Source organism: Prenolepis imparis, unplaced genomic scaffold (genome assembly GCF_030444845.1).
Source record: "Prenolepis imparis isolate NDT839.2.m4 unplaced genomic scaffold, iyPreImpa1.0 SCAF_4, whole genome shotgun sequence".
Lineage (NCBI taxonomy): Eukaryota > Metazoa > Arthropoda > Insecta > Hymenoptera > Formicidae > Prenolepis > Prenolepis imparis.
In genome coordinates this window covers 16,115,347-16,127,379 of record NW_028141162.1, presented here as the reverse complement: position 1 = coordinate 16,127,379, position 12,033 = coordinate 16,115,347, and the positions used below count along the sequence as shown (strand labels likewise).

General features: G+C 33.7%; 2 protein-coding genes across 5 annotated transcripts in view; both read right to left on the bottom strand.

The window, feature by feature from the left end:
* Pde9 (phosphodiesterase 9) overlaps positions 1-1,950 on the bottom strand; it is a 185,890-nt gene extending 183,940 nt beyond the window's left edge. Inside the window, exons 1-2 of one of the 2 annotated variants that reach the window (XM_083036922.1) lie at positions 1,548-1,950; positions 392-668 (exon numbers count right to left, since the gene is read on the bottom strand). The gene's annotated coding sequence lies outside the window, so the exon portion shown is untranslated. Of the gene's footprint in view, positions 1-391 lie in introns of both variants that reach the window. The other variant, XM_083036923.1, reaches the window with a different exon arrangement.
* A 4,633-nt stretch (positions 1,951-6,583) lies between these two features.
* On the bottom strand, positions 6,584-10,198 carry Ada2a (Transcriptional adapter 2A). Of its 3 annotated transcripts, XM_083036328.1 has the most exons (3): positions 10,043-10,198; positions 7,080-7,260; positions 6,584-6,981 (listed from the first exon to the last, which is right to left on the bottom strand). In XM_083036328.1, the coding sequence occupies exons 1-3, from the start codon at positions 10,080-10,082 to the stop codon at positions 6,807-6,809; spliced, it is 396 nt and encodes a 131-aa protein (XP_082892454.1). In that variant the 5' UTR covers positions 10,083-10,198; the 3' UTR covers positions 6,584-6,806. The 3 variants fall into 3 exon arrangements, with proteins under 3 accessions (XP_082892454.1, XP_082892452.1, XP_082892453.1); XM_083036326.1 differs by lacking the exons at positions 6,584-6,981; positions 7,080-7,260 and adding an exon at positions 7,620-9,357; XM_083036327.1 differs by lacking the exons at positions 6,584-6,981; positions 7,080-7,260; positions 10,043-10,198 and adding exons at positions 7,620-9,098; positions 9,218-9,349.
* Between the last annotated feature and the right edge of the window lie 1,835 nt (positions 10,199-12,033).

The window sequence follows — 12,033 nt, the reverse complement described above, 5'->3', positions numbered from 1 at the left end:
TATTTCAATTTGTCAATTAGATTCTTACTTTTTCTCTCGATACAATTTTATTTATTATTTTTTATCAGAAATCATTCTATGTATATACAAAAATACATATTCAAAGTCGTTATTTGTTATTTCTTTTACACGCGAATATATTTCGTCTAAATCCTGCTTGAAAATAGCGCATTCGATTAATTTATTTAATATTTAATTTATCAATTAGATTCTTACTTTTTCTCTTGATACTTTATTTTGTTTTCTTATAAAAGATTGTTCTATTTTAAATCGCACAAAAATTAGAAAAAATATTTTTCCTTTCATGAGTTTGCATTTTCAATTTCAGCGCGAAAAACGCGCTTTTTTTCACCGGAATACATTAAACGCTAATATGAAAGAGTCGACTCACCTTTTTCTCGAACACCTCCAGCGACGAATCGTCCTTCGGAGGCGCGTCCACTTCTCGCCAACTTCCTCCGTGTAGCGATGCAGTGCAGTGCGTAGTTACCGGTGCACAAGAGTCCGTCCCGCATAAACAAAAACACAAACTCGCGACTAGTTCGAGCTCTTTCACAGGCGACGTGCGTCTTTCTCTCACGCGGCGGTATCACTCGCGCGCCGAGATTCTCCTTTTTCTCGTATTCGTTCGCGAGAAAACACGCAACGCGAGCGAGCGAGACGGCCAACTGCAATCACGAAGGAGTCAAGCGCGAGGAAGACGGAAATAGTGACAGTAAGAGAGAGAGAGAGTGAGAGAGTGTGTGTGAGAGAGAGAGAGTGAGAGAGTGTGTGTGAGAGAGAGAGAGAGAGAGAGAGAGAGAGAGAGAGAGAGAGAGAGAGAGAGAGAGAGAGAGAGAGCGCACCAAGTGCACGCGTTCGAATATACAAGAAAGAGAGAGAGAGAGAGAGAGAGAGAAAGAGAAGAAGGAAGATGGAGAGTGATGCGACGAGAAAGAAGGATTGGATGGGACGGACAAAAAAAGGGAGCGATACTAAGAACGGCGTGATAAGAAACGCGCGAGTTTCCTGCACCGAAGACGCGAACCAGGTCCGAGAGAGACGCGCGTAATAATCAATAACTCGTTGATATCGATCCCGCGATCCCGCGTACACTTTATCGTCGCCGTTACATCGTCGTTATTACCCTCGCGTAGCGCGAAAAACGGACAACTTCAAAGCGATCTTTGGCGAAAAATGGCGGGATATGCATGCGCGCGCGTGATCGTTGCGATGATCACAGTCTCTCTCTCTTTCGAGGGAGAGAGAGAGAGATCGTCCTTCTCTTTCACCGGTATGTTCCTGCTCAGGATTCGATCGAGCAGGCACCAGGCACTGACCCCACGAGACGACGTCGGTGAGGACGAGAGAGGAAGAAAGGGCGAGAAAAGATGTAGGAAAAGAGAGGAAGAGAGAGAGAGAGAGATACAAGGAGGATCGAGTAAAGCGCGAGGGAGAAGCGAGACAGAAGCAGAGAGAGAGAGAGAAGCAGAAGGGGGAAAATAACACGATAAATAATACGAGGAAAATGTCGGAGAACGAACTGAATCGGTAATGAATCACGATACTTTGATCTGTTCGGAGCGTTCACTTCTCTGTCGCGACGTAACTTCTTCGCGGCTTTCGAACACGCGCGATTTTCAAAACAATTTTCGGAAACAAAATACACAGAGAGGAAAGCAAGCGCGCTCTCCCTTTCTTCTTCGAACGGTTTTTTGCACAAACTTTACACGTGTCGCGGAACACGCGACGTTTCCTGTTCAAAGATAGATCGAGGGAGACGACACGAAGGTATCGTCGACAACGGCGACGATGCGCGGTGGAGGCGCGCTCGCGGAGACCGAGATTCGTTAGCGTGTACCTCGCGCGCCGGTTCAGAATAAACTGACTATACTTCGGAACGGCTCCGCCGCGACGTGGCGCTTCGCTCGCGCTCGGCTAACCTCGGCCGCGCTCGGTCGCCGCCGACCGACCAGCCGCTGCGCCCGGTCGACGAGACTCGCTCCCTCATTTCATCGCTGATCGTGCACCGTGCGGTTCGGTGTTCGGTGGAGGAGCGCTCATCGCTGGTGACAGAGTGATAGGATCCTTTCGCCGAATTATGTGTAAACCTGAAATAAAAACGTAACATATATTAAATTATATATAATATGCGTTGAAGAAAAAATACACTGAGAGAATTTTTTCTTAGAATTTACCCTGAAAATCATGGTAATCGTGGGACAATATGGTATGGAAAGAATTTTATGAGAATTTCTCTGATTAATATCTATCACAATAAAATATAAAACATGTTTGATTAATTTTACTAAACTGCATGGTAAAATTAATCAAACATATTTTATATTTTATTGTAATAGATATTTTTATTGTGATAAATATATAGTCTCACGATTACCATGATTTTCAGGGTAAATTCTAAAAGAAAATTCTCTTTGTGTATGAACTTATAATAATTCATAACTATTTAATAGAATAATAAACTTATATCGATTATTTTTTGTAATACTTTTTCTCTTAAATTTTTAGAGATATTCTCATATATTTATAGAAGGTGTATAAAAGGGGGATCTAAATATTATTTTTTATTCAAAAAATGTCCTGCTTTAAATTTTATTTCAGTATTTATATTCTTTTTTGGATGTCTCGTATAGATAGAATTTAAGCCCTTTATTTTTTTGACAGATGTAAAATACATTACGCTTGCGAAAAAAATCATATTCACACACATATATACAAAATGTAATATATCATTGTAACAATATACATTGTTAGACGATATATTATTTCATGACTCATGGTTACATAACTACGTACAATACAGTAATCGTGAATTATTAATCGCTCTTACGCTGAACTTGACAGCTTAAACCTTGTTTAAAGGTACATTAAAACGACAGAACCGTATCCTGCAGCATCATTAATCTGACAATTATTCAGTACTTGGAGAAACTGAATTTTTTCCTTAAAACAGCGCGAGTTTGTTAAAGTTTTAAAATACTGAATTGTTTTACGCAAAATCGTAAATCATTTCGCACATGTACAATATCGAAAGATCTCAGATATCATTTTGAGATCTCGTCCAGAATAATATTGATTACTCGATCTAAACAGAGATTAAACTAAATACAATTTTATTATCCGAGAAAAAAAATATTTCTAATCATATATGCATCAATAACATTCATAGTTTGCTACGCGCATCTCGCGTGTACTTAAAATACACTCCAATTTTGTTTTCATGAGTTTTGTCTCCACGATGTTATTGACGTTAGCGAACGTCAACGTTATTCCACTATCGTTATATAAAGGCAACTCTACGACATCGAGGCATTGTCGAGCATACACGTTCACGTGTATACATTATGCAAATTGATTCCATCGATTGGCCGCCAGACTCACTGCGCGAATATAGACTTGTTGCGCGTTTCACTGGCTCTATTCCGGCCTCTGCTCGTCCTGCAGTTTGTATTTGCTTGTATTTACTACGCAATTCCAAGAAAATAATGTCATATTAAAAAAAAAAAAATAAATAAACATGAAAATAACAAGTCTCCTCCAATGCAGTATCTCACGCATTATTACGCATTTACAGGCATTTTCATAATATGATTGATTCAAATTACAAAAACGAGAAAATAATTTAGTTAAAAATTAGTAGAAATTGGCAACATTAATTTCAATAAGTCTAAAGTTAGAGTTCTCTCTTTTTGTGGAAATTTTATATATAATAATTCTTGTATAATTAACACAGTGATAAATATTTCCAAAGAAATGTACAAGATAAGAGTTAATATTTATTTTTTATTTATCAGGGTGTCTACTCAAATTTTATAAAAAATTCTTTGAAAATTCTCTGATTTTCCAGATAAAATAAAATTTATAATTGCAACTTTTTATAATAAGTTTCATTATTGTATGCGCTTTCTAATATTTTGTATTTATACGATTCCAAGATAAAAAGTTATCAAGAATGCAGTTTTTTAGTATTTGATATTGATTTATTAATTGTAAAATTAATTTAGATAATATATATAACAAAGTGTGCAACATATCATCATTATATCTAAACGCTAAAGATTTACAAAAATATAAAATATAAAATAATAATATAAAATAAAAATTTATTAACATCTTAAGGAGTACTAATTTATTTAAATATTATTGAAAAATTTAACATCTTTCTATGAAACTTACATAAGACTTGATAGTAAAAAGAGATCGTCAATAAAAAAACCACATAAGATTTTAATAATAATTTTAATGGATATGTGTTTTAAACATGTTTCTTAAATGTTAAATAAAAGTCAAATTATTAAAGACATAATTTTTGAAAAAATTAATAATTTTAATAAAATTCCATAAAAATTCCCGGATTTTTCAAAATAAAAAAAATCCCAGAACAATCCCTTTTCCCTGTTTTTTCAAGGAGTAGACACCTTGAATTTATATTTTCTACTTAAATCATAGAAAATAATAGTTTTAAAAAAAACAAGGTTGAAATAAATTCGTAAAAATTACTAAAATTACGAAAATCTTCTTTCAATAATGCGAATGCTATTTCGAGGTACGATCGATTTTATTTATCGGTCCCACAGGGTTCAGATAACGCTTCTCCGGGAATCATTTCGATTCCGCTATCGACTACCAGCAGTACGCATTTTCGCCGAGTTTACGGACGATTAAGGGTCGTCATAATTATCTTCGTAGGAGCGGTTTTACTACATGTTGCCAACGACGGCGCCGCTCTCTTTTCGCTATTCTAATGCGAGTGTCATTACATGACCGTTATTTAAACGCTTATCGCGAGATATCGCATGTTGCATTTGACTTGGGAAATTCGTGCAAACGAGAACGAATGATTCATAAACTTCTTAATAATAGTCGTTCGATGGCTATTTGAAGCTATGAGCTGAATAAAACGAAGTGCCGCAAATCATGAAATTATTTATACACGAAGAAAATTTTATAGTACTAATTACATGACAAATATATTCCCTTTTACAAGATTTATTGTAAAGCTAGAATATAACGGTATTAAGATATTTATTATTGTAAATTATGCATTTGTTTTATTATTTATTAGCAATTATGTATTTGTTTGTGCTTTAAAATATTTGAATAATTAAACGTATATAATCTTATTGAATAAAAATATCGTAATTTTTCTTATATGTTTATTAGTATTTTTCACGATTATTAAAATTATATTGTAATTATTACAATAATATTTTCTCTATGTATCTTTTCTTTCTGCTCTTATGTCAATAGATGTAATTACACAGAATAAGATGATATTCAACGACAAGATAAACGACAAAATAATTGTATACTTGATCAATTATAGATAATATTGTAGATTTCTTCTTGCTAGGTTTTTTAGAATGCAAATGTATTTCTTATTGTTAGAAACATTTGAACTTCCGTCATTGAAATACTTTGTATCTTGATTAAAAATGTTTGTTTTATTAAATTTAAATTAAAAGATATATATTAACAATATTTTTTTATTTATTCTACAATAGTGCCACATTATAAGTATGAATAAATTTTGTAAATCTTTGAAAAAAACGTAAAACCAATTGTAGATGAAATATGATTTGATTTTCAGTTATCTTTTTTCAATTTAATATTGACATCAAAAAATGCGTGTTGTGCGCGATTTTAATATCAAGTGAGAATTCAAATGTCGAAGATGACGTGTGCTGGGAAAAAAAGCGAAGTCGATGACATAAATCTTTTTGTTGTCTTCAAACTAGAAATGAAAAAACATATTGTCTTTTATATATGTTTTATAAGAACGCGGGAATATATATCTCCCGCGAAAATAGTCGGTAGAAAAGAAGACCACTGAGAGATCGCGAAGATCAACATATTTTGATGCAAAGAGCACAATGAAGAGTGGCTATTGGGATTCGCGGTAAATGATAGGTAGAACGACATCATCGATCCTTATCGCGAACTTGACTTTGCTAAAGAGAGCAGCAAGACTTTGCTAAAGAGAGCGGGTTGCCTTGCTGCCGGTTATCGCAAAAATGTTGCAAGATGAGGGCTTACCACTTCATGCCAAGCCATAATTATCCCGCTAGTAATACGCGGTTGTCGTCGGCACGATTAGCGTCGTCTTCTTTCGCGAGTTATCTCATCTTGTCGCAAATTGCCGGAATTGGGAAATTGGATACGATTTCTCTGATCGCGCGAGTGTTTCTTACAGTTTTTTCTTTAAACACGCATGCAACAAAGTAGGTGATAAATTTTTTAATGCATAGAATTTAATAAATTCATTCTGTCGAAATAATTATATCAGCAAAAATTATTCGCGTCAGAAGATTCGATTAAATTCCAATATACATTAATACGAGAAAATTTATAAATTAATAAATCCTTAGAAAATAATGATTTCGTAGTATAATTGATAAATGGTAAATTTTTTTTAAGTTTTTAGTTTACAGAGAAAAAAAAGAGAGATAGAACACTGTCTTATTAATTAATATTAACGATACGAATTGGTAACCATAGTTTAATTAGTGGTCGCAATAATTGGGGCTGTCACAGGATTCTAACACAGTAAAATTTCATCATAATGAATATCGATAGAACGAAATTCTCGTTAAAATAATATTTAATGAAACCTTATGCCAGAGAGAGCGCCTACAGCAATATATGAATAAATTAATATACATATCATATTTTCATTAGAACAAACTTTATGTTATAAAGGGAGATTTTGCGTATTTATAATAACTCGAATGATATTCACATTTATATTTCTGACAAAAATATGAGAAAGATAAATAGTACAAAAAATTATATAAAAAATTTATCTCTTAGTATTGTAGAGATCTTTTTGTTTGTATATCATCCAATATCGTTCTGAGTTCTTCGTCCTCTAAGCGTCCCTCCAGACTAGGAATAAGAGCTTTCGCCTCCTCTGGAGTTTCGGGACACAAATTAGCTAACGAGGCAATTTCGAATTTATGTAGCTTCTTCTGCATCAATAAACTGTAATAATGTACAATTCATATTATTTGCGCCATTTCGTTACATATTTTATACAGTATTATACTTTACACATTAATTTATATATATTTATATATTACCTTCTAACGGCTGCAATTGTCTCTTTATTTTTCAACTTTCCGAATCGATTAGTGTATGTCAAACTCTTCATAAAAACTTCAGAAAATTCTTGCTCTTCTTCCGCCGATTCATTTTGAGCTTTTCTATGCTCTAATAGCATATAAACTTCCGATATCAATAATGTTTCCGCACTTTCAAATTCTGTGAAGAAATTTGTTATTTTAATGATTACTTAATGATTATCTTAATGATTAACTAATGACAAATATTTTATCATATAACAAAATTGATGTGTGAGGTTTCGCCATTTTTTCACAAAGTTGTGCAAATTCAGAAACTTTATTTATTAGCAATCATTAACGACTTAATTACATAGAATAAATATAAGAATTATATATCTAATAATTGAATTATCTATCATTGCCAGGAAAATCTTATTTCCTTATTAAAAAATTTAAAAAAAGATAAAAAATGAGTAAATGAGTAAATGAGTAAATATAAATAAAAATGTGAGTTATGATATTACATTTTTGCTAATTAAACATATGTCATTAAAATAAAGCTTTCATATTATCGACATTCACTTATTACGATCACTAATATTCACAAATTTTAGTCACGACTTTTAAAAAGAAGTATCTTAATTCTATTGTAATCTACTGTCAATCATTACATAATTAATTGCAAAATAATGTAGATTAATTTTCGTAATATTTAAAATAATAACGATTATAGATTATATAATTCCAGTCTCTTTTAAAGAAAATAAAAAAATACTAACAAGTACATGTATAAAACTATTTCTAAAATGCAAATGTTTTCTTAAAACAATGACACATTTGACTTAATTCATAATATCACGGTATCTGCATATTGCGCGCTACATTTTCTGCATCGTATTGGTTTACTAAAAAAATTAATATCATTGAGCCGGTTTATTGATATATCCGCTTTCTACTAAGAAATCATATATTTTTCGCGTTTTGTTCACGTCGATTTTTAGGAGAGTACGGGCCTGCGCCAATCTGAGAGAGCCATATTTCTTGTTTTCCGTTATCAGAAACTGCTTAAATTCCAAGTAACTGGCGGGCACCACTCTCGCGACAGAGCAAAGCTCTCTCTCGTCGACGCTCAATTTCTCGTATCCCGGTAAACCCTTTACTGTGAGAGGAGGCGCGGACTTGCGTTGCATGTTTCCGGGAATCGGGCTGTTGCAACCAGCGAAACCGTCGGGCAATAGACTCCTCCAACTGTACTCCGGATTGCTCATGTACTGTTTTCTCTCCCGCTCGTTCTCCTGCCTTATCTTGCTCAACTTCTGAAACACGGGCACGCTATGAAAGTGTTTGAGTCCGTTTCCCCGGTACTCTACAAGTCTGTTGATCCGATTCTTCAGCTCGCCGACGCGATGCAGACCCTCCATGAGAAAATCAAACTCCATTCCGTCCACGAGTTGCATGAATATCAGCAGTCTTTCGGCGAACGAACGCGTTATCGTGTTCTCGTATCTCTGTGTCCATGATATCGTCTTGCGGAAGATGATCAATCCATGATCGCGTACAATTCTCCGTCTCCTCATACGCTCCTTCAATCTGTTATTGTACGCCTGCACGATCGCCGCTTGCAAAGCCTGTCCTAACGCGCACTCGTCGTCTTCCGGTTGAAACTCGTCGTACTCGAGATCGGCCACCAACGATTCCGCATGATTATCGAAATTCACCTCGAAGTCGGACCTAGCCGCGTTGTAACCGGCCAACAGTTTGCTGTTAATCGTGTCTGAGGCATATCTAGGTGGCTCCTCTAGATCTTGCAACTTGTACACATAGGGGATCGATTCGCAAGCGAATAAGCTTGTTCTGGTATCCCTGATTCTGGGCAGACCCGGTAGAGTCTGGCTGTCTACGTAGTGCTGCAGATAATGCATCTTACATTCTTCAGCGGACTTTCCCTGGATCCTACGTCCTATGTCGACCCAATTCCCGAAACCACATTGCTGCACGACGTCCAGCAACTCGAGCTCCTGCTTAGCAGTCCAACCGCTACCGTCGATCAGAGGAAATTCGTTTTTTATGATTACGTAATCATGATCGTTCTTATGTTCATTGATCTCGTAGCCTTTGGCGAAGCAAGAGAGACATATCTCGACATTGTTACATACAGCGCAACGAATATATGGCTCCACAAGGGTCGACCTGCACACGCGGCACGTAGGGTCTGAAGTAAGAATTTCGTCCTTCAGAACTGACACCTCGAGTTCTACGTCATGCTCAAGCCTGTCTCTCGCACTCAGTGAACAGTCTGAAAGAGGAAATTCGTTACCTTAACCTTCGCATTGTCTTAAGCCACTCGCATGTGCAGGTATTCTAAAGTTGTAAGCACGAAAAGCAAAAATTATATTCAAACTTGCTTACATGTACTGCGTATATGTAAGTTTTTATGTGACAAGATATTAGTCTTAACGTAACATTCAAACTTAAAATTCACATTAATTAATATTTGGTCTCAGAGTTCTCAGAGATACAAATCAGATTTTATATTTATTACTTTATAACATGTTTTATAACATGGATCTAGCTGTATATTTCTTTCATCAATGAAACGCTAATCAAACTTTATGTCTCTTTGGCTTCATATTCTATATATATTTACTATATGTTTCTATGCATATTTATGTATATTTAAACAAAATTTTTTATCTAATATCAAAATCACACTCAATGTTATAATTATAACAAATACAAATTGCTACAATGTACTTGCTCCGTATTCTCCTTTTAGACGTGTGCAAAACTTTAGAATATAAAGTAACTAAACATATTTTCATTTTCAACACGGCTAGAATGAAAAATTCAACCAATTTCAATGCTGAAAATTACATATTTTTATTAAATTGCCGACAAAAGTATCACAGAAATTGAGAAGTGAGGTTAACTCTATACATACCTGCGGGTTTGTATACAATCAGAAAATGTATATAACATACCTTTTGGAAATTGTAAATCCGCCGCATCCTCTTCCGTCATGTCTGTAATATTAGGATTAGCCAGCGTAAAAATGCAAAGATACGGATATTTGCTTGAGAGTTTCAACAATAAACTCGAACCAACGCTAGCAGCTGGAGGAATTTCTCCTAACCTAATCATACAACGTAAAATGACAGACTCGTATTCAGTACGAAACATAGGGCGCTTTTGGGCCCACACAGATTTTAATGTATCTTTTCTCGTGTATTAATAATATACAAAATATATTAAATTTATATTAAGTGTAAATTAATGTTATATACGTAGATACTAATAGAATGTATTAATTTTCTAGAAAAAAATTTCTATATTTCTTTTTTATATTATAAAGGCCCTAATGATACCATAAATTTCGATAACATATATACGCTACTAAGGATCAGCTGACTTTCATACGCGACTGCGCGAAAATTCCCTCCATCTGACACATGACTGCTTCTACGGAAGCACGCGTACTTTAAAGAAAGATATCAATGGAGACAAGTCCCGTTCAGTGGCGCAATCAGGTAGACGAAGAAATGAACGTTTACAGAAAATTTGTGGCACCGAGTCGATAAAAGTTACAAATCTCCTTACAACTTTTATATATTATTGCACTTTCACAAAGCACCTATTGAAAAAAAACAGATGTCATGCATAATATTTATATATTCTAGCATTTAATAATAAATATACTTGCATAATAAATTATTGTATATAATATAATAAATATATAATAAAATATAATGTAAAATATATAAATAAAATATATATAATAAATATATACTGTATATAACGTATATGTATATATATATATGTATATTATAAATTTATATATTTATTTTTTTACTTATATTTATATAATTTATATACAACAAACTAAAGCAACTAAAACAACTTAATGAATTAATTTAACAAACTATTGCAATATTATTTGAATGCTAGAATACAAATACTTATGTATGCATATTTTATATATTTTATATATATAATATATCCTTTATATATATATATATACATATATATATATAAAGGACTTAATGAATTAATAATTTAAATTGTATCTCTCTCGAAAAGATCGATCACAAAGTATTGATTTTAAAAAGCTTAGCACATCAAAAATCACATTTGTAAATTACGTAGAATTTCTCCAAGCAAGCAAAATGCTAGTAATTACATATATACAATTAGCAGTTTGGCACTAATTGTAAATTTAATCAGTAGATTACAGCAAATTGACTGTACATCCTGACTAAACTTGTATTCTGCCGGTATAGAGTTTACAGAACGCAAACGTGATTTAACGAAAAATTTTGCGGTAAAAATTAAGCACAAAAAAAATATGCTATTTCGCACCTACATTCTAATCACTCTGTAATACGGACATTGAATTAGATGCGTCCTGAACAACAATGAACCAGGCATTGCTTGAAGATGCGCAGTAATTAAGGTCAAATGCAAAGCGATAGCATCGGAATACCTAATCAAGAGAGCCCGCGTTAAAGCTATTAGAATGCACATCGTCGCCTTTCATTGAACAACAATGAACTATGGATGTGGGACCATGAAAATAAAGTCGAAATGCACTACAATGCACGACGCGAAAAGATATTATTATGTATTTGATTGCATGTCGTTATATCGCGCGCGATATTTACTGACTTTCTCCTAAAGACGAGTATCGGCTACAAGTATTCGGATCGCGAAAACAAAATATTTACTAATTGAGAGAAAGATGTGGGGAAAAAATTTTAAACAATAAAAACAAGTTTGTTCATAATGGAATATTATCTCTCATTAGGATGAACGAATACTATGCATATAGATAAATCGATAATGCATAAAAATATTTCTGCATTATTATTTTTATCTTGCATGACTCGTTCGCCAAGATAAAATTTTATTATAAAAAAAGGAAATTTAAATTAATTAAATTATATAAATTATAATTATATCGCAAACATTTATCAAG

Excerpts from the sequence above, each read along its gene's own strand:
- Ada2a (XM_083036326.1), bottom strand. The coding sequence starts at position 10,082 with ATGACGGAAGAGGATGCGGCGGATTTACAATTTCCAAAAG. Across the intron at positions 9,358-10,042 it reads GGATTTACAATTTCCAAAAG|ACTGTTCACTGAGTGCGAGA; the intron begins GTATGTTATATA and ends TTCCTCTTTCAG.